General features: G+C 48.1%; 1 protein-coding gene across 1 annotated transcript; it reads right to left on the bottom strand.

Moving 5' to 3' along the window:
• Nucleotides 1-359: 359 nt before the first annotated feature.
• Nucleotides 360-20,657, bottom strand: LOC140421762 (uncharacterized). The gene is made up of 2 exons (XM_072506623.1): nt 20,541-20,657; nt 360-6,851 (listed from the first exon to the last, which is right to left on the bottom strand). Exon 2 carries the CDS (start codon nt 6,538-6,540, stop codon nt 5,719-5,721), a length of 822 nt encoding a protein of 273 aa, XP_072362724.1. The 5' UTR covers nt 6,541-6,851; nt 20,541-20,657; the 3' UTR covers nt 360-5,718.
• Between the last annotated feature and the right edge of the window lie 7,160 nt (nt 20,658-27,817).

Genomic DNA, 27,817 nt, shown 5'->3' with positions numbered 1-27,817 from the left:
AATGCTACCGTGCTGCCCGACTGGGGCTGCAGAGTGAAGGACCCAGGTTCAAATCCTTGCCCTGGGTCACTGTGAGTGTGGAGTTTGCACATTCTCCCCATGTCTGCGTGGGTTTCACCCCCACAACCCAAAGATGTGCAGGTTACATGGATTGGTCATGCTAAATTGCCCCTTAATTGGGAAAAGAAATAATTGGGTACTCTAAATTTATTTTTTTTAAAAAGAAAAATCAAATCTACTCTTCCCCTCTGGTTCCTTTGCCAATCACCTAGAGGGACTCGTATTCTGTGAAAGAGCCTGTCAACTCCTCTCACTCACTTTCCCTGAGCTACATCAATCTAATCATGCAAAATCAAATATTGTTACTATTAATTGTTTATTAATGAAACAACATGGTTAAAAAAACAAACAGAAAATTAATTGAGGATAAATAGCAAGCAGAGTGAAAGGATGTTCACAATGTTCAGAACCCAAGTGGTTTCTCTGTTCCCGTGACTCCCCACGTTGGACACGGGGCGCTGAATACCGGGGGTCACGTCACTACCAGCCCCGGTCACCCCCTCCTGTGTCCTCATTGGTTGGAGGGATATTTCCCAGTCAGTCCTCCAGCATATTCCTGTCTCTCTTAGTGCGACATCCATGGCAGTTTCCCAACTGGGGTGCAGGCCCCATTGTTCTCAACTAAATTCAGCCCTCAGCTCCATCTCCTGGCTGTCACTGACACGAGAAGTGAGCCAGAAAGCTGCCCGAGGCTCAAATGGGAAGTCAAAACTTGTGGATTAGGATCTCGGTACAGATCAGTAACTTTTTTTAAAAATCAATTCCAAGTCAACAGTTGAAAGGATCACACAACAGGACTTAAGGTTTTCTGGCTTTTACTGCAGCAAACAAACCAGAAGCAACATTGTGTTTTTAATTTTTCCAATTAAGGGGAAATTTAGCGTGGCCAATCCACCAAATCTTTGGGTTGGTGGGGGTGTGACCCACACAGACATGGGGAGAATGTGCAAACTCCACACGGACAGTGACCCGGGGCCGGAATTGAACTCGGGTCCTCGGTGCCGTGAGGCAGCAGTGCTAACCACTGTGTCACCGTGATGTCTCAGAAGGAACATTAACGAAACACTATTTTTGCCAGAAACCTCCATCTTTATTTATAAAATAGAACTTTGTCCTTTTACACAATCTAAAATTCCACTCCACGGTTATACTTTACTCTGCACCAGAAATCCAAACTGAAGTGTCTCAGAACCAGTCAAAAGTGATGATATAAAGATAGTGGATACATTGTGATCATCTTCCACAATTCTATAGATTCTGGAATGGCTCCTGCAGATTGAAGGCAGCAAATGTCACCCCACTATTCAGGAAGGGAGGGAGAGAGAAAATGGTGAACTACAGACCTGTTAGCCTGACATCAGTATTGGGAAAATACCAGAATCTATTATAAAGGATGTGATAAATGGACACCTGGATAAGAATAAACATGCATTTAGAGGGCAGCATGGTGGTGCAGTGGTTAGCACTGCTGCCTCACGGCGCCGAGGTTCCAGGTTCGATCGCGGCTCTGGGTTACTGTCAGTGTGGAGTTTGCACATTCGCCCCGTGTTTGCGTGGGTTTCAACCCCACAACCCAAAGATGTGCAGAGTCGGTGGTTTAAAAAAAAACATGGATTTAGGAATAGGAAACAATGTTTGATGAACCTTTTGGGGTTGTTGAGGACGTTACTATCAGAATTGATAAAGGGGCGTCTATGGATATAGTTCACTTGGACTTGGATTTTCAGAAAGCTTTTGATAAACACCCCACAGGAGCTCATAGAATCAACAATCCCTACAGCGCAGGCCATTTGGCCCAGCAAGTCTGCACCGATCCTGTGAAAGAGCACCGTACCGAGACAAAATTTCCCAACCTGTCCTCGTAACCCCACCTCGGGACAATTTAGAATGGCCAATCCACTTAACCTGCACTTCTTGGTACTGTGGGAGGAAACCGGAGCACCCGGAGGAAACCCACGCAGACACGTGAAGAATACGCAAACTCCACACAGACAGTTGCCCGAAGTTGGAATCGAACCCAGGTCTCTGGCCCTCTGAGGCGTTGTGCTAACCACTGTGTCGCTAGAGGTCAGTTAGCAAAATGAAAACACATGGAATAGAAGGTAATATACTGGCATGGATTGAGGATTGGCTAACAGGCAGAAAACAGAGAGCAGAAATAAATGGGTCATTCTCACCTTGGCAGGTTGTGTCCAGTGGGGCATCACAAGGATCAGTACTTGGACCCCAGCTGTTCATAGTTTATACAATGATTTGGTTGTGGGGCCAAATGTAATATTTCCAAGTTCACAGATGGCACAAAGCTAGGTGGGAATGTGTGTTGTGAGGAAGATGTAAAACGGCTACAGGAGGATTTGGACAGACTTAGTGAGTGGACAAGGACATGGCAGATGGAATATAATGTGGAAAAATGTAAGATTATCACTTTGGTCGAAGGAACAAATGAGCAGAGTATTTCTGAAATGGTCAGAGATTAGAAAGTGTAGATGTACAAAGGGATCTGGGTGCCCTGTCAATAAGTCAGTGAAGGCGAACATACAGATGCAGCAAGTTATTAGGGAGGCGAATGGGATGTTGGTCTTTATCACCAAGAGGATTTGAGTACAGGAGTAGTGAAGACTTGCTTCAATAGTATAGGACCTTGGTTAGACCACAGCTGGAGTACTGTGTGCAGTTTTACTGCCCTTACCTTAGGAAAGGTATTATTGCCACGGAGGGAGGGCAATGAAGATTCACCAGACTCATTCCAGGGATGGGAGGACTGTCCCATAAAGAGAGATTGGGGAAACTGGGCCTGTATTCTCTAGAGTTTTAAAGAATGGGAAGTGATCTCATTGAAACCTACAAAATACTGAATAGAATAGACAGGGAAGATGCAGGTGAAATGTTTCCTCTGGTTGGAGAGTCTGGAACCAGGAGACACAATTTCAAAATAAGGGGGAAGCCACTTAGGACTGGTCTCGGAGGAGACATTTCTTTACTCAGAGAGTTGTGAATCTTTGGAATTCTCTACCCCAGAGGGCTGTGGGAGCTCAGTCACTGAGTGTGTTTAAAGCAGAGACTGACAGATTTCTAAATACCAATAACACAAAGGGATATGGGGACAGTGTGGGGAAAAAGACATTGAAGTGGATGATCAGCCATGATCGTATTGAATGGTGGAGCAGGCTCGACGGGCTGAATGGCCAATTTCTGCTCTGCTATTCCAATGATCAAAGATACGTAGGAAACTAAATTGTGAAGGGGACAGAAGGAGATTACAAAGTGATATAGATAGATTAAGTGAGTGGGAAAAGATCTGGCGAACAGAGTATAATGTGGGAAAATGTGAAATTGTCCATTTTGGCAGGAAGAATAATAAAAATTAACTCAATGGTGAGAGATTGCAGAGCTCTGAGACGCAGAGGGATCTGGGTGTCCAAGAGCATGAATCACAAAAGGCGCGTATACAGGTACAGCAAGTAATTAGGAAAGCTAATAGAATGTTATTGTTTATTGTGAGGGGAATTGAATACAAAAGTAGGGAGGTTATGCTTCAGTTATACAGGACATCGGTGAGACCACATCTGGAGCACTGTACAGTATTACTCTCATTTAAGGAATGATATAAATGTGTTGGAAGCAGTTCAGAGAAGGTTTACTGAACTCACACCTGGAATTGGAGGCTGGTCTTATGAGGAATGATTGGACAGGCTGGGCTTGTGTACGATGGAGTTTAGGCGACTTGATTGAACCGTATAAGATCGTGAGGGGCCTTGACAGGATGGATGTGGAAAGGATGTTTCCTCTTGTGGGAGGATCTAGAAATTGGAGTCACTTAAAAATAATAACTTGCCCATTCAAGGCAGAGGAGAACTTTTTTCTCTCAGAGGGTTGGGAGTCTTTGGAACTCTCTTCCCCAAAGGACAGTGGAAGCAGAGTCTGTGAATATTTTGAAGGCAGAGCTGGATAGATTCTTGGTAAGCAAGGGGGTGAAAGGTTATGGGGGGGTGGGGGGGGGGGGGTCAGCGGGAATGTGGAGTTGAGGTCACAATCAGATCAGCTGGGAACTTATTGAAAGAGGGAACAGGCTCGAGGGGCCGAGCAGCCTACTCCACCTTCTGATATCAGGCTAATGGGTCTGTGGTTCCCCGTTTTCTCTCTCCTTCCTTAAATATTGGGGTTACATTTACCACCTTCCAATCTGCAGGAACCATTCCAGAATCTATAGAATTTTGAAAGATGATCACCAATGTATCCACTATCTCTACAGCCACCTCTTTCAACATTCTGAGATGTAGAGCAACAGCTTTTGGGGATTTATTAACTTTCAATCCCATTAATTTCTCCAGTTCTACTTTTTCACAAATATTAATCTTTTTCATTCCCTCATGCTCACTAATTCCTTGCTTTTCCAGTGTTTTGGGGATAATTTCTGTATCTTACTCCGTGAAGACAGACACACATTGTTTAGTTTCTCTTATTCCATTTCCTTATTCCCCATTATAAACTCTCCTGTCTGCCTGGAATGGACCCACATTGGTCTTTGCTAATCTTTTTATTTTCACATTCCTATAGGAGCTTTTCCAGTCGGCTTTTATGTTTCTCACCAGTTTGCTCTCATATTCTATCTTCTCTTTATCAGTTTCTTGGTCCTCCTTTGCTGAATTCTAAAACAAGTTCCCAATCCTCAGGCTCACTACTATTTTGACCACTTCATGAGCTTCTTCCTTTGATCTAATGGAATCTTTAACTTTTCTTGTTAGCCACAGTTGCGTCACTTTTCCAGTTGGATTTTTATTCCCTAAAGGAATCTATATTTGGTGTATATATGTGAAATGAAAGTTGCCAAAGTCCCAGAGGACCATGGGCTGCTCTGCCCTTTGAGAGAGAGAGATAGAGAGACTGGGAGAACTGGTGATTTAACCTGAGGGTCACCACACCTTGTGCAAGGAGCAATGTTGAGAAGGTGGACCCGTCATGGATAACCTCAGCCAGTACAACAGTTGCACCCCTGCTATTGGTGTCACTCCACCTCATGAACCAGCCATCCAGCCAACTGATCTAACTGACCCCCCTGGTAGACATATAATAATTCCATAAATATTAGCTATTGCCTGTCTCCCATCATACCATTTAATGTGGTTTCCCAGTCACCTCGGACAACTTGCCCCCATACCCTGATAGTTTTCTTCTGTGAGAAACACCTAGATTAATTAAACAAAAAAAACTTAGAACATCCAGGGCCCATCTTCATGGCAATGTGGCAAGACTTGGGGGGCATCCAAACAGAAATGCAAACTGAATATCTTCTAACTTCCAAACACCCCTTCACTCTGTGATCCTTGTGAAATTTAAAACAAGGTAGTCGCAACAAGGCTCGCAGAGCGTCAGCCCACTGGAGACAAAGCCGTGACACCGGCCAGTCCAACAGAAAGAAACCCCACGGCCCTCCCCATTGACCAACAGTTAGAATGAACAAAATGCGGTCCTGGATGTGATTGAAGCAGAAACAATAACAGCAGAATCCAATCCCTGTAATCAACTGGGAACCTGTTGGTGTCTCAGCAGGTGCGATGAATCATGGATTCCCTTCCCATACTGAGAGGTGAACGGACTCTACTCAGCGTGAACTCGCCGGTGACTCTGCAGGTGGGATGGATCACTAATTGCCTTCCCCTACTCAGAGTACGTGATTGCCTTCTCCCCAGTGTGAACTCGCTGGTGTCCCCGCAGGTTCGATGAATCACTGAATCCCTTCCCACACTGGGAGCAGGAGAATGGCTTCTCCCCAGTGTGAATTCGCTGGTGTTTCGTCAAGTCTGACAACTGAATGAATCTCTTCCCACACTGAGAGCAGCTAAACGGCTTCTCCCCAGTGTGAACTCGCTGGTGTCTCTTCAGGCTGGATAAGCGAGGAAATTCCTTCCCACACTGAGAACAGATGAACGGCCTCTCCCCAGTGTGAACTCGCTGGTGTGACTTCAGGCTGGATAACTGAGTGAATGCTTTCCCACATTGAGAGCAGGAGAATGGCCTCTCCCCAGTGTGAACTCGTTGGTGTTTCAATACTTGGGATGAAACACTGAATACCTTCCCACACTGAGAGCAGGGGAATGGCCTCTCCCCAGTGTGTACTCGCTGATGTATCCGCAGGTGGGATAACCGAGTGAATCCCTTCCCACACTGGGAGCAGGTGAATGGCCTCTCCCCAGTGTGAACTGGCTGATGTTTCTTCAGGTTGGATAACTCAGCAAATTCCTTCCCACATTGAGAGCAGGCAAATAGCCTTGTCCCAGTGTGAAACCGCTGGTGTGACTTCAGGCTGGATAACTGAGTGAATCCCTTCTCACACACAGAGCAGGTGAACGGCCTCTCCCCAGTGTGAATGCGTCGATGAATCTCCAGCAGAGATGGGAATCTGTATCCCTTCCCACAGTCCCCACATTTCCATGGTTTCTCCATGTTTTGCATCTCCTCGTGTCCCTTCATGTTGGCCATGAAGTCTCGTCCACACACAGAACACGTGTACAGTCTCTCCCTGCTGTGAATGGTGTGATGTTTTTTCAGGCTGTGTAACTGGTTAAAGCTCTTTCCACAGTCAGTGCTCTGGAACACTCTCACTCGGGTGCGTGTGTCTCGGTGCTTTTCCAGTCACACTGATGATTAAAATCTTTTGATGCCGACAGATTGGGTAAACAATTCTCCTTCTAGATTCAAAGGCCGATGATATTCAGATCCAAGGTATCGAGTGACTGTAAGACTGAGACGTGACAATTGAGATTTCTGATAAATTCCTCCTCTTGTAATATCTGTAAAAGGAGTTTACAAAAGTCAACACTCAGTCCAGGATAGAAATTCAGAACAGATAATTCTAATTTCTTTGGACCATTCTTTGTTCTCTCATTCCCCAATACCTGCGGCTCCAATGCCACAAGACCGTAAGACATAGGAGCAGAATTAGGCCACTCGGCCCAGCGAGTCTGCTCCGCCATTCAATCATGGCTGATATTTTTCTCATCCCCGTTCTCCTGCCTTCTTCCCATAACCCCTGATCCCCTTATTAATCAAGAACCTATCTATCTCTGTCTTAAAGACACTGTGATTTGGCCTCCACAGCCTTCTGTGGCAAAGAGTTCCACAGATTCACCACCCACTGGCTGAAGATATTCCTCCTCAGCTCTATTTTAAAGGGTCGTTCCTTTAGACTGAGATTGTGTCCTCTGGTTCTAATTTTTCCTACAAGTGGAAACATCCTCTCCACGTCCACTCTATCGAGGCCTCGCAGTATCCTGTAAGTTTCAATAAGATCCCCCTCATCCTTCTAAACTCAACAAGATCCAGAGTCCTCAACCGTTCCTCATACGTCATTCCTGAGATGGGGGCGCAAAATTGCTCACAACACTCCAAATGGAGTCTGACCAGAGCCTTGTACACCTATTCCCCATACCTAGTCTCCAGGGAGCGGACTCGGAGGGACGGAGTTTCGAGTATAATAACCTTATCTCGGAGATTCGCAGCCGAGCTTCCAGGGAGCGGACTCGGAGGGGCAGGGTATCGGAGCAGAGACTGTAGGAAGGATGAGCTGGCTGACCACTGCACCCTGGTACAGGAAGCTATTCAAGCGGGGGGAGGAAGTGGTAGTTGTCGGGGATTCTATAATTAGGGGAACTGATAACATCCTTTGGAAGCAGGACCGAGAGTCCCACATGGTATGTTGCCTGCCCGGTGCCAGGGTGAGGATCATAACTTGCCAGAAGTCCCGAAAAAATGAATAGTTGATAGAGGACAGGGACTTAATACAATTAACATAACTGTACCATCACTAACTAAGAAATTAATGGAACTAAAGACTGACAAATCCCCAGGACCTGACTGTTTCCATCCGAGGGTGTTAAAGGAAGTCGGGGAGGACATTGTAGATGCCCTAACTAGAATCTCCCAGAGTTCCCTAGATTCAGGAGTAGTCCCTCTGGATTGGAAAACTGCACTTGTCACTTTTCAATGAGGGTGAAAGGGGAAAACCCGGGAATTACAGACCAGTTAGCCGAACATCTGGGGTGGAGTAATTGCTGGAGTTTATAATCGGGTATGGGATTAACTGAACACCTTGAAACATTTCAGTCCATCAGGGAGAGCCAGCAGGGATTTGTGAAGGGAAGGTCATGTCCGATAATCTGACTGAATTCTTTGAAGAGGCGACCAAGCTAATGGACAGGGGAACGTCTATGGATGTCATTTATATGGACTTCCAGAAGGCATTTGATAAAGTTCCACACAAGAGACTGTTAGCTAAGGTGGAAGCTCACGGAGTAGAGGGCAGATTATTGACCTGGTTGGGAAATTGGTTGAGTGGCAGGAGAGAGTGGGGATAATAGGTATTTAGTTCGGGGCAATGAGGAATCCAACACCAAGTTGTGGAGAAAACACTTTTAATTTTATTTATCATTAACTATCTACACAGCTCCAGTAGTACTCTACTGGGTTCTCTCTTGTCGGTGCAAGGTGATATTGACAGACTAGGTGAATGGCCAAAGTTGTGGCAGATGGAATTGAATGTAAGCAAATGTGAGGTTATCCATTTTGGATCAAAAATGGATAAAACAGAATACTTTCTAAATGGAAAGAGGTACAGTGGATTCCAAAGAGACTTGGAGTTCAGGGGCATATTCCTTAAAATGTCAGGAACAAATGCAGAAAATAATCAAAAAGGCTAATGGAATGCTAGCATTTATATCTAGAGGATTGGAATATAAAGACACAGGGGTTATGCTGCAGCTATACAAAACCCTGGTTAGACTCCACTTGGAGACTGTGAGCAGTTCTGGGCACCACACCTTAGGAAGGATATTTCAGGTTTCGGGTGCGGCGATGACCAGCTAAGTTGCACGTTTCGGCAGCTCACAGTGGAACGGACTTTTGGGCTCTTAATAGGAGCCCCAACGGCAATTTTAACGGCAAATAACACTGTGCGGTAATCCAGAAGGGAATCCCCCCTGGACACGGATGGAAAAAAGAGAGGAAAGTAGCCGGATTGCGGTGGATCCTCTAGAGCAGCGGCCAGGAAGGCAGGCACAAAGCAAGATGGCGTCGGAAGGAGGCAGTTTAATATGGGGCCCTGACCAACAAGAGTTCTTGCGGCGTTGCGTAGATGAACTCAAAAAGGAGATGAAGAAGGAGCTGTTGGCCCCGATATTACAAGCGATTGAGGGGCTAAAGGAGGAGCAAAACACCCAGGAACAGGAGCTTCGGGTCGTGAAGGCAAAGGCTGCTGAGAATGAGGACGACATACGGGGGCCTGGTGGTGAAAACGGAGATACACGAGGCACAACACAAAAGATGTGTGGAAAGGCTGGAGGTGCTGGAGAATAATGCGAGGAGGAAGAACCTAAGGATTCTTGGTCTTCCCGAAGGTGCAGAAGGGGCAGACGTCGGGGCATATGTGAGCACGATGCTGCACTCGTTAATGGGATCGGAGGGCCCAACAGGTCCGCTGGAGGTGGAGGGAGCCTATCGGGTTATGGCGCGAAGACCGAGGGCTGGAGAAATTCCTCGAGCAATAGTGGTGAGATTTCTCCGATATAAGGACAGAGAGATGGTCCTCAGATGGGCAAAGAAAACTCGGAGCAGTAGGTGGGAGAACGCGGTGATCCGCGTATATCAAGATTGGAGTGCGGAGGTGGCGAGAAGAAGGGCAAGCTTTAATCGGGCCAAGGCGGTGTTGCATAAAAGGAAGGTCAAATTCGGAATGCTGCAACCGGCAAGACTGTGGGTCACACATCTAGGGAAACACCACTACTTCGAAACGGCAGACGAGGCGTGGACATTTATTGTCGAGGAGAAACTGGAGTGAGCGGGCCAGAAAAAGAACGTTTGGGACAAAGTGGGGGGGTGAATATGTGGGATGAAGGGGGGAAAAGGGGGAAGAGATGACTTCCCAAGTTGTTAAACCTGCGACCCTGTAACTTTTCTCTCTTCCCCATGTCGTGGGGGAGGGGGTGAGGGAGGATGAGGAGCTGAGGGCGGCGGCCATTGGGAGCGGGGCCAAAAGGGAAGCACGGGCTTTGTTCCCGTGCTATGGTAATCACGGCGGGAACAGGGAAGCAGGAAGGAGGGGGCCTCGCACAGTGTGAGCTGAGGTCACGGGGGGAAGCCGAGGTCGGCCAGAGTTTGCTGACTTCTGGGAGCAACATGGGGGGTGCAATTACGCTAGTTTGGGATCTAGCGGGGGGGGGGTGAACTGGGTTGCTGCTGCTGGGGAGAAGGGGGAGCTGGTATGGGAGGGGGGGGTCGGGGCGGGGGGGGCGCCGCCTGGGGGAGATACAGCTACGTGGGAACCGGGTGAGGAGCTGGAGTGAAAAAGGAAATGGCTAGTCGTCAAGGGGGGGGGGGGAAGAGCCCCCCAACCCGGTTGATCACGTGGAATGTGAGAGGGCTGAACGGGCCGATTAAGAGGGCACGGGTACTCGCACACCTAAAGAAACTTAAGGCAGATGTGGTTATGCTTCAGGAGACGCATCTGAAGCTGATAGACCAGGTCAGACTACGCAAAGGATGGGTGGGGCAGGTGTTTCATTCGGGGCTAGACGCAAAAAACAGGGGGGTGGCCATACTAGTGGGGAAGCGGGTAATGTTTGAGGCAAAGACTATAGTGGGGGCAGATACGTGATGGTGAGTGGCAAACTGCAAGGGGAGGCGGTGGTATTAGTGAACGTGTATGCCCCGAACTGGGATGATGCCAATTTTATGAGGCGTATGTTAGGACGAATCCCGGACCTAGAGGTGGGGAAGTTGGTAATGGGTGGAGACTTTAATACGGTGCTGGACCCAGGGCTGGACAGATCGAGGTCCAGGACCGGAAGGAGGCCGGCTGCAACTAGGGTGTTTAAGGATTTTATGGAGCAGGTGGGAGGAGGGGATCCCTGGAGATTTAGTAGACCTAGGAGTAAGGAGTTTTCGTTTTTCTCCTATGTACACAAAGTATTTTCACGAATAGATTTTTTTGTTTTGGGAAGGGCACTGATCCCAAAGGTGACGGGGACGGAGTACACGGCTATAGCCATTTCGGATCATGCTCCACACTGGGTGGACCTGGAGATAGGGGAAGAAAAACAACAGCATCCACCCTGGAGAATGGACATGGGATTATTGGCAGATGAGGGTGTGTGTTTAAGGGTGAGGGGGTGTATTGAAAGGTACTTGGAACTTAATGATAATGGGGAGGTACAGGTGGGAGTGGTCTGGGAGGCGCTGAAGGCAGTGGTTAGAGGGGAGCTGATATCTATTAGGGCACATAAAGGAAAGCAGGAGGGTAGGGAAAGGGAGCGGTTGTTGAAAGAACTTCTGAGGGTGGACAGACAATATGCGGAGGCACCGGAGGAGGGACTGTACAGGGAAAGGCAAGGGCTACATGTAGAATTTGACTTGTTGACTACGGGTAATGCAGAGGCACAATGGAGGAAGGCACAGGGTGTACAGTACGAATATGGGGAGAAGGCGAGTAGGTTGCTGGCCCACCAACTGAGGAAAAGGGGAGCAGCGAGGGAGATAGGGGGGGTGAGAGATGAGGAGGGAGAGATGGAGCGGGGAGCGGAGAGAGTAAATGGAGTGTTCAAGGCATTTTACGAAAGACTATATGAAGCGCAGCCCCCGGACGGGAAGGAGAGAATGATGTGCTTTCTGGATCAGCTGGAATTTCCTAAGGTGGAGGAGCAGGAGAGAGTGGGGCTGGGAGCACAGATTGAGACGGAGGAAGTAGTGAAAGGGATTGGGAACATGCAGGCGGGGAAGGCCCCGGGACCAGACGGATTCCCAGTTGAATTCTATAAGAAATATTTGGACTTGCTGGCCCCGCTACTGATGAGAACCTTTAATGAGGCGAGGGAAAGGGGGCAGCTGCCCCCGACTATGTCAGAGGCAACGATATCGCTCCTCCTAAAGAAGGAAAAAGACCCGCTGCAATGCGGGTCATACAGGCCCATTTCCCTCCTGAATGTGGATGCTAAGATTCTGGCCAAGGTAATGGCAATGAGGATAGAGGATTGTGTCCCGGGGGTGGTTCATGAGGACCAAACTGGGTTTGTGAAGGGGAGACAGCTAAATACAAATATACGGAGGCTGCTAGGGGTAATGATGATGCCCCCACCAGAGGGGGAAGCGGAGATAGTGGTGGCGATGGATGCCGAGAAAGCATTTGATAGAGTGGAGTGGGATTATTTGTGGGAGGTGTTGAGGAGATTTGGCTTTGGGGACGGGTATATCAGGTGGGTACAGTTGCTGTATAGGGCCCCGATGGCGAGCGTGGTCACGAATGGACGGGGGTCTGACTATTTTCGGCTCCATAGAGGGACGAGGCAGGGATGTCCTCTGTCCCCGTTATTGTTTGCACTGGCGATTGAACCCCTGGCCATAGCACTGAGGGGTTCCAGGAAGTGGAGGGGAGTACTTAGGGGGGGAGAAGAACACCGGGTATCCCTGTATGCAGATGATTTGTTGCTATATGTGGCGGACCCGGCAGAGGGGATGCCAGAGATAATGCGGATACTTGGGGAGTTTGGGGATTTTTCAGGGTATAAACTGAACATGGGGAAAAGTGAGTTATTTGTGGTGCATCCGGGGGAGCAGAGCAGAGAGATAGAGGATTTAACGTTGAGGAAGATATCAAGGGACTTCCGGTACCTGGGGATCCAGATAGCCAAGAATTGGGGTACATTACATAGGCTTAATTTAACACGGTTGGTGGAACAGATGGAGGAGGATTTCAAGAGATGGGACATGGTGTCCCTGTCATTGGCAGGTAGGGTGCAGGCGGTTAAAATGGTGGTCCTCCCGAGATTCCTTTTTGTGTTCCAGTGCCTCCTGGTGATGGTCACGAAGGCTTTTTTCAAAAGAATTGAGAAGAGCATTATGAGTTTTGTGTGGGCTGGGAAGACCCCGAGAGTGAGGAGGGGATTCTTGCAGCGTAGTAGGGCCAGGGGGGGCTGGCACTACCGAGCCTAAGTGAGTACTACTGAGCCGCCAATGTTTCAATGGTGTGTAAGTGGATGGGAGAAGGGGAGGGAGCGGCGTGGAAGAGATTGGAGAGGGCGTCCTGCAGGGGGACTAGCCTACAAGCAATGGTGACGGTGCCGTTGCCGTTCTCACCAAAGAAATACACCACAAGCCCGGTGGTGGTGGCTACATTGAAAATTTGGGGGCAGTGGAGACGGCATAGGGGAAGGACGGGAGCTTCGGTGCGGTCCCCGATAAGAAACAATCATAGGTTCGTTCCGGGGAGAATGGATGGGGGATTTGGAGCATGGCAAAGAGCTGGGGTAGTACAACTAAGAGATCTATTTGTAGATGGGACGTTTGAGAGTCTGGGAGCACTGACAGAGAAATATGTGTTGCCCCGAGGGAATGCATTTCGGTATATGCAATTGAGGGTTTTTGCGAGGCAACAGGTGAGGGAATTCCCGCAGCTCCCGACGCAGGAGGTGCAGGATAGAGTGATCTCAGAGACATGGGTGGGGGACGGTAAGGTCATATACAGGGAGATGAGGGACGAGGGGAGATCATGGTCGATGAGCTGAAAGGGAAATGGGAAGAAGAACTGGGGGAGGAGATTGAGAAGGGGCTGTGGGCTGATGCCCTACGTAGTGTAAACTCATCGTCCTCGTGTGCTAGGCTAAACCTGATACAATTTAAGGTGCTACACAGGGCGCATATGACTGGAGCACGGCTTAGTAAATTTTTTGGGGTAGAGGATAGGTGTGCGAGATGCTCGAGTGGCCCAGCGAATCACACCCACATGTTCTAGTCATGCCCGGCACTACAGGGGTTCTGGGTGGGGGTGGCAAAGGTGCTTTCGAAGGTGGTGGGGGTCCGGGTCGAACCAAGCTGGGGGTTGGCAATATTTGGGGTTGCAGAAGAGCCGGGAGTGCAGGAGGCGAGAGAGGCTGACGTGTTGGCCTTTGCGTCCCTTGTAGCCCGGCGCAGGATATTGTTAATGTGGAAGGAAGCCAAACCCCTGGGTGTGGAGACCTGGATAAACGACATGGCAGGGTTTATAAAGTTAGAACGGATTAAGTTCGTGTTAAGGGGTTCGGCTCAGGGGTTCACCAGGCGGTGGCAACCGTTCGTCGAATACCTCACAGAAAGATAGAGGGAATGGAAAAGAAGTAGACAACAGCAGCAACCCAGGGGGGAGGAATCGGACGGACTCTCAGGGATGTTATTGTATATGTATAGGTATTTGTTATATGTAATTGTATATTGGATTGTATTTTTGGAGAGTATTTATTTTGGACAAGGCAGTTGCCATTTAGTTTTGTTTTTGTTTATATATTACTTATTTATTTGTTTAAAACTGGCCACTGTTATTTATATTGCTTTATTGTTGTGTAAAAGAAACACTACGTATTGTTATGTTTGGCCAAAAATCTTGAATAAAATATATTTTTTTTAAAAAAAGAAGGATATTTCAACCTTGGTGGGAGGGCAACGTAGGTTTCCAAACAGGATACCTGGATTACAGAGGTTGAGTTACGAGGACAGATTAATCAAATCAGACCTGTTTTCACTCAAATTTAGAAGGTTAAGGGGTGGTCTGATCAAAGTATTAACAGGGAAAGCCAGGGTAGACAAAGACAAACGGTTTCCACTCGTTGGAGATTCAAGGAGGCATAGTCTAAACATTAGGGCTGGAGCGTTCAGGGGAGATGTTGGAAAGAACGTCTTCACTCAAAGGGGAGGGGAGGGAGGGGGATGCGACGAGGTCAGGGGCAGAGAAAGGGGCCTTTGTGGATGAGCCGGGTACAGAGTGAGATTAACGGGTAGAGCTGAAAGGTGAGGATGACAGACGGGAGCGGGGAATGGGGGGTAAGCCCCCCTTACGGCTGATAACATGGAATGTGCGACGGCTCAATGTGTTAGGAATGGGTTTAGAGACCTTCCAATTACATATTAAATTAATGTTCAGTATCCAATGATGACACTTGTAGGTGGCACTTGCTCTGGTGATGGAGTTTTATATGGAGTGTGTTCAAAGAAAATAAAGGTGTTTGGGAAAGAAGCAGAACTCTTGACTCTTTACTCAACAGCAGCTACAAGCTAACACAATGGACCGGTGAAGAGATCTCGGGTCTTTGTGCACCTAAGGAGTTTAAAAGCAGAGGTGATCTTTCTGCAGGAGACGCACCTCCACGTGAAGGACCAGGTTATTCTGAGGAAGGGGTGGGTGGGTGGGTCAGGTTTTCCACTAAGGGTCTGATTCAAAGTCGTGCGGATGGCAATTTTGATGAGTAAGAAAACAGGGGTTGTGAGTGTGAAGGAAGTGAGGGACCCGGGTGGGAGATATGTGATGGTGAGTGGGGTATTAAAAGGGATGCTATTGGTATTGGTGAATGTGTATGCACTGGACTGGGATGATGTGAGTGGGGTATTAGAAGGGACACCGATGGTGTTGGTGAATGTGTATGCACTGAATTGGGGTGAAGTCGGTTTTATGAGGGGGTTGCTGGCAGCGATCCCGGACTTGGCGATGCACCAGTTGATTATGGGAGGGGGTTTTAATTGTGTCCTAGAACCGAGGGTAGATAGATCGAGCCCCAGTCAATGGGTAGGATGGCAAAGGAGCTGGGCAGGTTTATGGAAAAGAGGGGAAGGGTGGATCCATGGAGCTTCAAGAACCCAGGGGGAAGGGAGTCTTCCTTTTCTCACAGGTTTATAGGGTGTATTCATGAATCTACTTTTTTATGGTGAGCCGGGAGGTTTTGGTTGGGGTGGAGGGGGCAGAGTTAACGGGGATAGTAATCTCGGACCATGCGCCCCACTGGCTGGAGATTCAGCTTAGATTGGGATGGGAGCAGAGGCTGGGGTGATGGCTCGATTCGGGGCTGTTGGCAGAGAGAGGGGTTTGTGACAAAGTGCGGGCTGTGATTAAAGATTCTGTAGAATTGAACCAAAACAGGGAGGTGTCGGCGGCCACTTTTTGGGAAGCGCTGAAAGCGGTGGCCCGCGGGGAGATGATCTCATTCAAGGCACATGCGGATAGGGAAAGGAGGGAGGAATATGAACGGCTAATGAACGAGATAGTGGAGGTAGATTGGGAGTACCCGAGGGTGCCCAACACGGAGGGATTGGTGAGGAGGAAACGATTACAGAGGCAATTTGATAGGGTGACGACAGGGAGGGCGGTAGGACAGGTGCGTAGGGCCAGGGGGATGGAGTATGAATAAGGGGATAAGGCGAGTCGAATGTTAGAGCATCAGTTACGGAGGCAGGCTGCGTCCAGGGAAATATTGAAGATACGGACTGGGGCAGGGGATGTGGTGTCGGAGCCGGGGAAGATAAACGAGGCGTTCAGGGATTATTATAAGGAGCTGTACAGGGCGGACCCGGGGGTGAAGAGGGGGGACATAGGACGGATTTTAGATGAACTGGAGTTTCCACAGTTGGAGGAAGAGAAGAGGCAGGCACTAGGGAAGCCCGTGGGGCTGAGGGATATATTGGACAGTATAAGGGGAATGAAAGTCGGGGAAGGCCCCGGGGCCCGATGGCGACCTGGCGGAATTTTATAAGGAGTTTGCGACGGACCTGGCACCACATCTCCTGGGGGAGTTTAATGAGGTGCTGGAGAAGGGGAGCTGCCGGAGGCGATGACGTCGGCAACAATCACGTTAATACCAATAAAGGGGAAGGACCCGTTGGAATGTGGGTCGTATAGGCCCCTATCTGTGTTAAATACGGATGTGAAAGTACTGGCTATGTTGGGGTGGGAAGGATGGAAGGTTGTGTCCTGGGGGTGGTTGCGGAGGAACAAACAGGCTTCTTAAAGGGCAGCTTTCTAATAATATAAGGAGGCTGTTAAATGTGATCATGACCCCGTTGAGAGTCCAAGTGCCAGAGGTAGTGGTGTCCATGTATGTGGAGAAGGCATTCGGCTGGGTGGAGTGGTGGTTCCTGTTGAATGTCCTGGGAAGGTTTGGGTTTGGGCCAAAGTTTGTGGTATGGGTGCCTGTTATATGTGGCACTGATGGCGAGTGTGCAGACCAATGACATGGGTTCACAGAACTTTGAACTGCACAGGGGAGCAAGGCAGGGGTGCCCGTCTCCGCCGTTGCTGTTTGCGCTGACTATAGAGCCTCTGGCAATGGCTCTTAGGAGGTCGGCAGAGTGGCGAGAGATTACGAGGGGACGTAGGGAGCATCGGGTGTCGCTATACGCAGACGACCTACTATTGTATGTTTCTGACTCACTGGAGAGCTTGGAGAGGATCATGGGCCTGTTGGGGAAGTTTGGGGCGTTCTCGGGATACAAGTTAAATTTAGGGAAAAGTGAAGTCTTCCCGGTGAATGAGTTGGGTCGGTGAGTCAATCTAGAGGGGATGCCATTTAAGGTGGTCGGAGACAGGTTTAGATACCTGGGGATTCAGGTAGCGAGGAAAAGGGCGATGCTACACAAATGGAATTTAACAAGCTGGTGGAGGAGATTAGGGAGGATCTGAAGAGGTGGGACATGCTGCACTTGACTTTGGCAGGGAGGGTCCAACTGGTGAACATGAACATTCTGCCGAGGTTCCTGTTCATATTCCAGACACTCCCGATCTTTGTACCCAAGGCCTTCTTTTGAAAACTGGATATGATTATTTCAGACGTCGTATGAGCAGGGAAGGTGCCAAGGGTTAAGAGGACCCTGTTACAGAGACACAGGCAGAAGGGAGGGTTGGCGTTGCCGAACTTGCTACATTATTACTGGGCGGAGAATGTGAGGCGACAGTTGGAAGGAGAAGGGGTAGAATAGGTTAGGATGGAGGAAGAAACCTGTAGGGGGTCCAGCTTGAGGACTATAGTGACGGCGGCACTGCCAATGTCGCCAAGGAAACACTGGGAGAGCCCTGTCGTGTAGTCCATGGTGGAGATCTGGAACCAGCTGAGGAGGCACGTTAGGATAACGGGGATGTCGGTGTTAATGCCATTGTGTGAAAACCACGGTTTTCAGCTGGGGCAGTGGGGGGTGGGGGGGATGGCATGTATAGGAAGTGGAGAGAAATGGGGCTGGTTAAGGTGAGGGATCTGTATCTGGAAAAAGGGTTTGCCAGTATAGAGGAACTGAAGGAGAGGGTAAAGCTCCCGAGAGGAAGTGAGTTTAGGTACCTTATTAATAGCGGCAGATAACCTTCAAATTTTCTGAGGGAATGTACGGGGCATCTATCACCCAATCAGAAGGAAAAAGATCCTCTCCCTTCTTAAGGAGAAAGTCAACATAGCTTTATTACAGGAAACTCATCTGGATGATGAGGAACACTTTAAATTGAGGTGGGATTGGGTGGGGCAGGTTTTTTGCCTCCGTTTCATCAAGTAGCAGGGGTGTGGCAATCCTTATTAATAAAAATATCCCTTTTAAGGTTGAAACCTGCACTAAGGACAAAGGAGGTCGATATGTGATCATTAGAGTTTTGGTGCATGGAGGTGTTGTTTCAATAATAAATGTGTATGGATCCCCAAATTACTCCCTGGAGTTAATTACAAAAGCTTTTGTGGATTTTGCAGAGTTAGCTTCAACTCACTCTTTTGTGGTTGGTGACTTCAACGGCCACTTAAATCCTCTGGTAAATAAGCTCCCGGTTACCAGGAACCCCCCACGCTGCAAACTAGGGCATTGGCCTCGGCTTATGAGGAGGTGGGTTATGTGGATGTTTGGAGAACTTTGCATCCGTGGGGAGGAGATTTTACCTTCCTTCCAGCCCCACATCAATGCCATCCCAGAATTGACGACATTTTTATGTCAAGGACCATCCGACATCTGGTGTCCTCTTGCATCGTCGTGAACATCGATTGTGGACCATCCCCCGTTTCTCTGGAATTCTACTCGAGGGCTCACCCCCAGGTCGAGAACATGGAGGTTAGATGCCTCCCTGAGAAGAGATTCTTCATTTACTACGCATTTTAAGTAAGCGTTTGAGTTCTTCCGCCCGGTTATAACTCGACCCCTGGTACTCCCCCTTCCATTTTATGGGAGACATGTAAAGTTTATCCTCAGAGGCTGATCATTTCTTCCACTGCTAATAAAAAGCACAGGATGCTGAAGAACCAGCAGTGACTGGCGGTTTGTTTCGCGAAGGCCAAGCAGAATTATAAGGAGATCTTGAATAAGCTGTCGCTGAAGGAGGTTAACACGGCAAGAGTGGCTATTGATGCAGCAGGTCGAGAAAAGTTTGTGAGGCAGACGTTATACGAATTTGGGAATAAACCGAGCAAATACATGACCTGTTTGACAAAGAAAAAGGCCGACATTGGAACAATTTCCTCTGTGCGGCTTAGGAGAGGGACGGCTTAGGAGAGGGAAAAGGGTTGTGAGGACAGAGGAGATAAACAGGGATTTTGGGAATTCTATGCAGGATTATAAAGTCTGAGAAGTCTGGTGAAGTGTTGCTGGATATGGAGCATTTATTCTCTTCCGGGGGCCTCAGAAAACCAGTGTGAGCCTCTTAATGCTCACCTCTCTAGGGAAGAGGTCTCAAAGGCCATGAAGGAGCTGCAGCCGGGTAAAGCACCGGGACCTAAATGGGTGTGGGTGTGAGTTTTATCGGGTGCTTGAGGATTTGTTGTTGGACCCATTGATGGGTATGTATTGTCACTCTTTTGACTCAGGGATGCTGCCATCGACTCTTCGGGAGGCTACTATCTCTTTGATTCTGAAGGACCCAGAGGAGTGTGCCTCTTATTGGCCAATATCTCTTTTGAATCTTGACTTCAAATTACGATCTAAAGTTTTGGCGAGAAGGCTGGAGAACATCCTTCCAACAATCGCGTGGGGGGGGGGGGGGCAGACTGGGTTTATAAGGGGGAAGGGGGGGGCAGACTGGGTTTATAAGGGGGAAGACTTTCTAGCAGTAACAATGTTGGATGGTTGCTGAATGTGATTCAGACTTTTCAGAAATACACAGTGGATGGGATGATGATCTCCTTCGATGCAGAGAAAGCTTTTGCTCGAGTCGATTATCTGGTGCATATGGTTTGAGGCTTTGGATTGGGTGAGGATTATATTGAGTGGATTCAATTGTTAGATTAAAGGTAAAGTCGCCAAGGTCCCAGGTGACCAAAGGCTGATTTCCCCTTTGAGGGGTATATCTGGCTGGTGGTGATTTAACCCGAGGATCAACACAACTCAGGCAAGATACAAGGTTGAGAATTGAAGCCTCGCTCTGCATCACAAACCAGCTGTCCACACAACTGAGCTAAACCAGCCCCTGTTATATTACAGTCTGGTCAGGGGCAGGGCTCATGGGTAGTTTATAGTTGTCGTATTTGAGATTCGGAGAGGGTCAAAACAAATAAATGTGTGAAGGTGTGGGAGCAAAGGATGTCAATGTCTTGAAGAGAGAGACCTGGGCCAAGCTTTGCAGAGTCTGCACCCTCCCTGGATTCACTTCCTTTCCCTTCAGTTGCTGCAAGTCACCAATTGAAGGTGAGAATGAGAATATAAATGGAAAGGGGGAGAAAAGAAAGTGTTTTACTCACAGATGTTGGAGACAGGAGGAAGGTTCACTCTGTGACGTCCAAGCTCCATTCACACAAAGCCCGCGCGGATTGCCTTGGAGGACCAGAGTCCTTCCGGTCATCCAACCCTTCCCATTGGTCAACGCCTCAGCAAGAAGGTCAAGGGTGAGCTTTCCCTCGCACATGCGCAATCTCTGCTCTCCCTCGGACATGCTCAGTCCCGGGGTGGGGAGAGGGGAATCACCGAGAGGCTTCTTGTTCTGGCCGCAGCCGGTTGCCTGGAAACCTTGTCTCGAGCAGGGGGAACAATGAGTGAGGCGCAGGAAGGTTGTTGACCAATGGGAAGAGTTGGTGAACCGGAAGGACTCTCTTCCACCATCCAATTAGTTTCCCGTTTTCTGAATGCGGAAGCTGGACAATGAGCAAAACTGGGGCCTCACACAGACTAAAACCTTGTTTTTGTCTCCAACATCTGTGAGTAAAACAGTTTCTTTTCTCCCCCTTTCCATTTATTTTCTCATTCTGACCTTTAATTGGTCACCTGCAGCAACTGAAGGGAAAGGAAGTGAATCCAGGGAGGGTGCAGACTCTGCAAAGCTTGGCCCAGGTCTCTCTCTCTCTTAAAGTCATTGACATCCTTTGTTCCCTCAGCTTCTCACATTTATTTGTCTGGCTAAAAGGATGGTCTCTTTCCTAATAAACAAACAAAGAACAAAGAAATGTACAGCACAGGAACAGGCCCTTCGGCCCTCCAAGCCCGTGCCGACCATACTGCCCGACTAAACTACAATCTTCTACACTTCCTGGGTCCGTATCCTTCTATTCCCATCCTATTCATATATTTGTCAAGATGCCCCTTAAATGTCCCTATCGTCCCTGCTTCCACTACCTCCTCCGGTAGTGAGTTCCAGGCACCCACTACCCTCTGCGTAAAAAACTTGCCTCGTACATCTACTCTAAACTTTGCCCCTCTCACCTTAAACCTATGCCCCCTAGTAATTGACCCCTCTACCCTGGGGAAAAGCCTCTGACTATCCACTCTGTCTATGCCCCTCATAATTTTGTATACCTCTAACGGGTCGCCCCTCAACCTCCCTCGTTCCAGTGAGAACAAACCGAGTTTATTCAATCGCTCCTCATAGCTTATGCCCTCCATACCAGGCAACATTCTGGTAAATCTCTGCTGCACCCTCTCTAAAGCCTCCACATCCTTCTGGTAGTGTGGCGACCAGAATTGAACACTATACTCCAAGAGTGGCCTAACTAAGGTTCTATACAGCTGCAACATGACTTGCCAATTCTTATACTCAATGCCCCGGCCAATGAAGGCAAGCATGCCGTATGCCTTCTTGACTACCTTCTCCACCTGTGTTGCCCCTTTCAATGACCTGTGGACCTGTACTCCTAGATCTCTTTGACTTTCAATACTCTTGAGGGTTCTACCATTCACTGTATATTCCCTACCTGCATTAGCCCTTCCAAAATGCATTACCTCACATTTGTCCGGATTAAACTCCATCTGCCATCTCTCCGCCCAAGTCTCCAGACAATCTAAATCCTGCTGTATCCTCTGACAGTCCTCATCGCTATCCGCAATTCCACCAACCTTTGTGTCGTCTGCAAACTTACTAATCAGACCAGTTACATTTTCCTCCAAATCATTTATATATACTACAAAGAGCAAAGGTCCCAGCACTGATCCCTGTGGAACACCACTGGTCACAGCCCTCCAATTAGAAAAGCATCCCTCCATTGCTACCCTCTGCCTTCTATGGCCTAGCCAGTTCTGTATCCACCTTGCCAGTTCACCCCTGATCCCGTGTGACTTCACCTTTTGTACTAGTCTACCATGAGGGACCTTGTCAAAGGCCTTACTGAAGTCCATATAGACAACATCTACTGCCCTACCTGCATCAATCATCTTCGTGACCTCCTCGAAAAACTCTATCAAGTTAGTGAGACACGACCTCCCCTTCACAAAACCGTGCTGCCTCTCACTAATACGTCCATTTGCTTCCAAATGGGAGTAGATCCTGTCTCGAAGAATTCTCTCCAGTAATTTCCCTACCACTGAAGTAAGGCTCACCGGCCTGTAGTTCCCGGGATTATCCTTGCTACCCTTCTTAAACAGAGGAACAACATTGGCTATTCTCCAGTCCTCCAGGACATCCCCTGAAGACAGCGAGGATCCAAAGATTTCTGTCAAGGCCTCAGCAATTTCCTCTCCAGCCTCCTTCAGTATTCTGGGGTAGATCCCATCCAGCCCTGGGGACTTAGCTACCTTAATATTTTTTAAGACACCCAACACCTCGTCTTTTTGGATCACAATGTGACCCAGGCTATCTACACCCCCTTCTCCAGACTCAACATCTACCAATTCCTTCTCTTTCGTGAATACTGATGCAAAGTATTCATTTAGTACCTCGCCCATTTCCTCTGGCTCCACACATAGATTCCCTTGCCTATCCTTCAGTGGGCCAACCCTTTCCCTGGCTACCCTCTTGCTTTTTATGTACGTGTAAAAAGCCTTGGGATTTTCCTTAACCCTATTTGCCAATGACTTTTCATGACCCCTTCTAGCCCTCCTGACTCCTTGCTTAAGTTCCTTCCTACTTTCCTTATATGCCACACAGGCTTTGTCTGTTCCCAGCCTTTTAGCCCTGACAAATGCCTCCTTTTTCTTTTTGACGAGGCCTACAATATCACTCGTCATCCAAGGTTCCCGAAAGTTGCCGTATTTATCTTTCTTCCTCACAGGAACATGCCTGTCCTGTATTCCTTTCAACTGACACTTGAAAGCCTTCCACATGTCAGATGTTGATTTGCCCTCAAACATCCGCCCCCAATCTATGTTCTTCAGTTCCCGCCTAATATTGTTATAATTAGCCTTCCCCCAATTTAGCACATTCATCCTCGGACCACTCTTATCCTTATCCACCAGTACTTTAAAACTTACTGAATTGTGGTCACTGTTACCGAAATGCTCCCCTACTGAAACATCTACCACCTGGCCGGGCTCATTCCCCAATACCAGGTCCAGTACCGCCCCTTCCCTAGTTGGACTGTTTACATATTGTTTTAAGAAGCCCTCCTGGATGCTCCTTACAAACTCCGCCCCGTCTAAGCCCCTGGCACTAAGTGAGTCCCAGTCAATATTGGGGAAGTTGAAGTCTCCCATCACCACAACCCTGTTGTTTTTACTCTTTTCCAAAATCTGTCTACCTATCTGCTCCTCTATCTCCCGCTGGCTGTTGGGAGGCCTGTAGTATACCCCCAACATTGTGACTGCACCCTTCTTATTCCTGACCTCTACCCATATAGCCTCACTGCCCTCTGAGGTGTCCTCTCGCAGTATAGCTGTGATATTCTCCCGAACAAGTAGCGCAACTCCGCCTCCCCTTTTACATCCCCCTCTATCCCGCCTGAAACATCTAAATCCTGGAACGTTTAGCTGCCAATCCTGCCCTTCCCTCAACCAGGTCTCTGTAATGGCAACAACATCATAGTTCCAAGTAGTAATCCAAGCTCTAAGTTCATCTGCCTTACCCGTAATGCTCCTTGCATTAAAACATATGCACTTCAGGCCACCAGACCCGCTGTGTTCAGCAACTTCTCCCCGTCTGCTCTGCCTCAGAGCCACACTGTCCCTATTCCCTAGTTCTCCCTCAATGCTCTCACCTTCTGACCTATTGCTCCCGTGCCCACCCCCCTGCCATACTAATTTAAACCCTCCCGTGTGACACTAGCAAACCTCGCGGCCAGGATATTTATGCCTCTCCGGTTTAGATGCAACCCGTCCATCTTATACAGGTCACACCTGCCCCGGAAGAGCTCCCAGTGGTCCAGATAACGGAAACCCTCCCTCCTACACCAGCTGTTTAGCCACGTGTTTGTCTGCTCTATCTTCCTATTTCTAGCCTCACTGGCACGTGGCACAGGGAGTAATCCCGAGATTACAACCCTCGAGGTCCTGTCTTTTAACTTTCTGCCTAGCTCCCTGAACTCCTGCTGCAGGACCTCATGCCCCTTCCTGCCTATGTCGTTAGTACCAATATGTACAACGACCTCTGCCTGTTTGTCCTCCCCCTTCAGGATTCCCTCTACCCGTTCGGAGACATCCTGGACCCTGGCTGAAGGATAGGCAAGGGAATCTATGTGTGGAGCCAGAGGAAATGGGCGAGGTACTAAATGAATACTTTGCGTCAGTATTCACCAAAGAGAAGGAATTGGTAGATGTTGAGTCTGGAGAAGGGGGTGTAGATAGCCTGGGTCACATTGTGATCCAAAAAGACGAGGTGTTGGGTGTCTTAAAAAATATTAAGGTAGATAAGTCCCCAGGGCCTGATGCGATCTACCCCAGAATACTGAAGGAGGCTGGAGAGGAAATTGCTGAGGCCTTGACAGAAATCTTTGGATCCTCGCTGTCTTCAGGGGATGTCCCGGAGGACTGGAGAATAGCCAATGTTGTTCCTCTGTTTAAGAAGGGTAGCAAGGATAATCCCGGGAACTACAGGCCGGTGAGCCTTACTTCAGTGGTAGGGAAATTACTGGAGAGAATTCTTCGAGACAGGATCTACTCCCATTTGGAAGCAAATGGACGTATTAGTGAGAGGCAGCACGGTTTTGTGAAGGGGAGGTCGTGTCTCACTAACTTGATAGAGTTTTTCGAGGAGGTCACTAAGATGATTGATGCAGGTAGGGCAGTAGATGTTGTCTATATGGACTTCAGTAAGGCCTTTGACAAGGTCCCTCATGGTAGACTAGTACAAAAGGTGAAGTCACACGGGATCAGGGGTGAACTGGCAAGGTGGATACAGAACTGGCTAGGCCATAGAAGGCAGAGGGTAGCAATGGAGGGATGCTTTTCTAATTGGAGGGCTGTGACCAGTGGTGTTCCACAGGGATCAGTGTTGGGACCTTTGCTGTTTGTAGTATATATAAATGATTTGGAGGAAAATTTAACTGGTCTGATTAGTAAGTTTGCAGACGACACAAAGGTTGGTGGAATTGCGGATAGCGATGAGGACTGTCAGAGGATACAGCAGGATTTAGATTGTCTGGAGACTTGGGCGGAGAGATGGCAGATGGAGTTTAATCCGGACAAATGTGAGGTAATGCATTTTGGAAGGGCTAATGCAGGTAGGGAATATACAGTGAATGGTAGAACCCTCAAGAGTATTGAAAGTCAAAGAGATCTAGGAGTACAGGTCCACAGGTCATTGAAAGGGGCAACACAGGTGGAGAAGGTAGTCAAGAAGGCATACGGCATGCTTGCCTTCATTGGCCGGGGCATTGAGTATAAGAATTGGCAAGTCATGTTGCAGCTGTATAGAACCTTAGTTAGGCCACTCTTGGAGTATAGTGTTCAATTCTGGTCGCCACACTACCAGAAGGATGTGGAGGCTTTAGAGAGGGTGCAGAAGAGATTTACCAGAATGTTGCCTGGTATGGAGGGCATAAGCTATGAGGAGCGATTGAATAAACTCGGTTTGTTCTCACTGGAACGAAGGAGGTTGAGGGGCGACCTGATAGAGGTATACAAAATTATGAGGGGCATAGACAGAGTGGATAGTCAGAGGCTTTTCCCCAGGATCGAGGGGTCAATTACTAGGGGGCATAGGTTTAAGGTGAGAGGGGCAAGGTTTAGAGTAGATGTACGAGGCAAGTTTTTTACGCAGAGGGTAGTGGGTGCCTGGAACTCACTACCGGAGGAGGTAGTGGAAGCAGGGACGATAGGGACATTTAAGGGGCATCTTGACAAATATATGAATAGGATGGGAATAGAAGGATACGGACCCAGGAAGTGTAGAAGATTGTAGTTTAGTCGGGCAGTATGGTCGGCACGGGCTTGGAGGGCCGAAGGGCCTGTTCCTGTGCTGTACATTTCTTTGTTCTTTGTTCTTTGTTCTGGCACCAGGGAGGCAACATACCATCCTGGAGTCTCTTTCACGTCCACAGAAGCGCCTATCTGTGCCCCTGACTATAGAGTCCCCTATTACTATTACTCTTCTGCGCTTTGACCCTCCCTTCTGAACATCAGAGCCAGCCGTGGTGCCACTGCTCTGGCTGCTGCTGTTTTCCCCTGATAGGCTATCCCCCCCCGACAGTATCCAAAGGGGTATATCTGTTCGAGAGCGGGACAACCACAGGGGATTCCTGCACTGACTGCCTGCCCTTTCTGGTGGTCACCCATTTCTCTGCCTGCACCTTGGGTGTGACCACATTTACATAACTGCGATCTATGACGCTTTCCGCCACCTGCATGCTCCTAAGTGCATCCAATTGCTGCTCCAACCGAACCATGCGGTCTGTGAGGAGCTGCAGTTGGGTGCACTTTCTGCAGATGAAGCCATCCGGGACGCTGGAAGCCTCCCGGACCTGCCACATCTCACAGTCAGAGCACAGCACCCCTCTAACTGACATTGCGTCAATTAATTAAAATTAAAATTTGTCTTTTTTTTTTTAAATACTTTTTTTAAAATTGCAAAGTTACTGTCAACTATCTGTTTCCTAGCACTAGATTTGTAATAGAAATGCGATAGCTAACTATAATACTCTCCGATCTCTGGCTTAGATATCCTCTAAATTATAATTAAGTTATTGTGTTTAATTAGTTCCCAAATACTCAATTTTTTTTTTTTAAATTTAGGTTAGAATCCCAACCAGCCACTCAGGTCACAGCTTTTCTGTGATGTCGCTTCAGTTTCCCCCCGACACACACAATTTGAAAAAAGGTATAAAAGTAAAAATCACTTACTTACCTTCTGAGTGTCTGAGATGTTCTCAGGTTCTCTCGCTGACAGATTCACAATAAAGGGCTAGTTTCTCCAGGTGATTGCTGACATTTAAGGGGACAGTAAATTAATACCAGACAGAGGCATGTCTTATATGGTACACGTATATTATTTATGGTTCTGCGATAAAGTGCAATCCAGTCATCTCTTCCCTTGGAGGGTTATTAGTCTCTGGATTTCTCTTCCACAGGGACCAGTGGGTTGTGGGGTCATTGAATATATTCACGGATGAGTTGGACAGATTTTTAATAAATTGTTATGTTTTAAATAATTTTAAAACAATGAATGCAACAGAGTAACAGAAAAAATCGTGGCAAATGGGTACAGAGCGGAACAAGAGATATTGCCAACATAAACCCAAGCAACACATTGCAGAATTAATTTGGAACAGGATATTTGAGGGAGCAGAGCCTCGAGATGAAATGCCAGATTAATTGAAGAACCAGTTTACAGGTTAAAGTCGTGAGTGGGGAAAGAGGGTAGGATTATATAACAATTCAGTTT

Source organism: Scyliorhinus torazame, chromosome 5, assembly GCF_047496885.1.
Source record: "Scyliorhinus torazame isolate Kashiwa2021f chromosome 5, sScyTor2.1, whole genome shotgun sequence".
NCBI lineage: Eukaryota > Metazoa > Chordata > Chondrichthyes > Carcharhiniformes > Scyliorhinidae > Scyliorhinus > Scyliorhinus torazame.
This window is presented reverse-complemented; position numbering and strand designations above follow the sequence as displayed.

Excerpts from the sequence above, each read along its gene's own strand:
- LOC140421762 (XM_072506623.1), bottom strand. The coding sequence starts at position 6,540 with ATGGCCAACATGAAGGGACACGAGGAGATGCAAAACATGGAGAAACCA.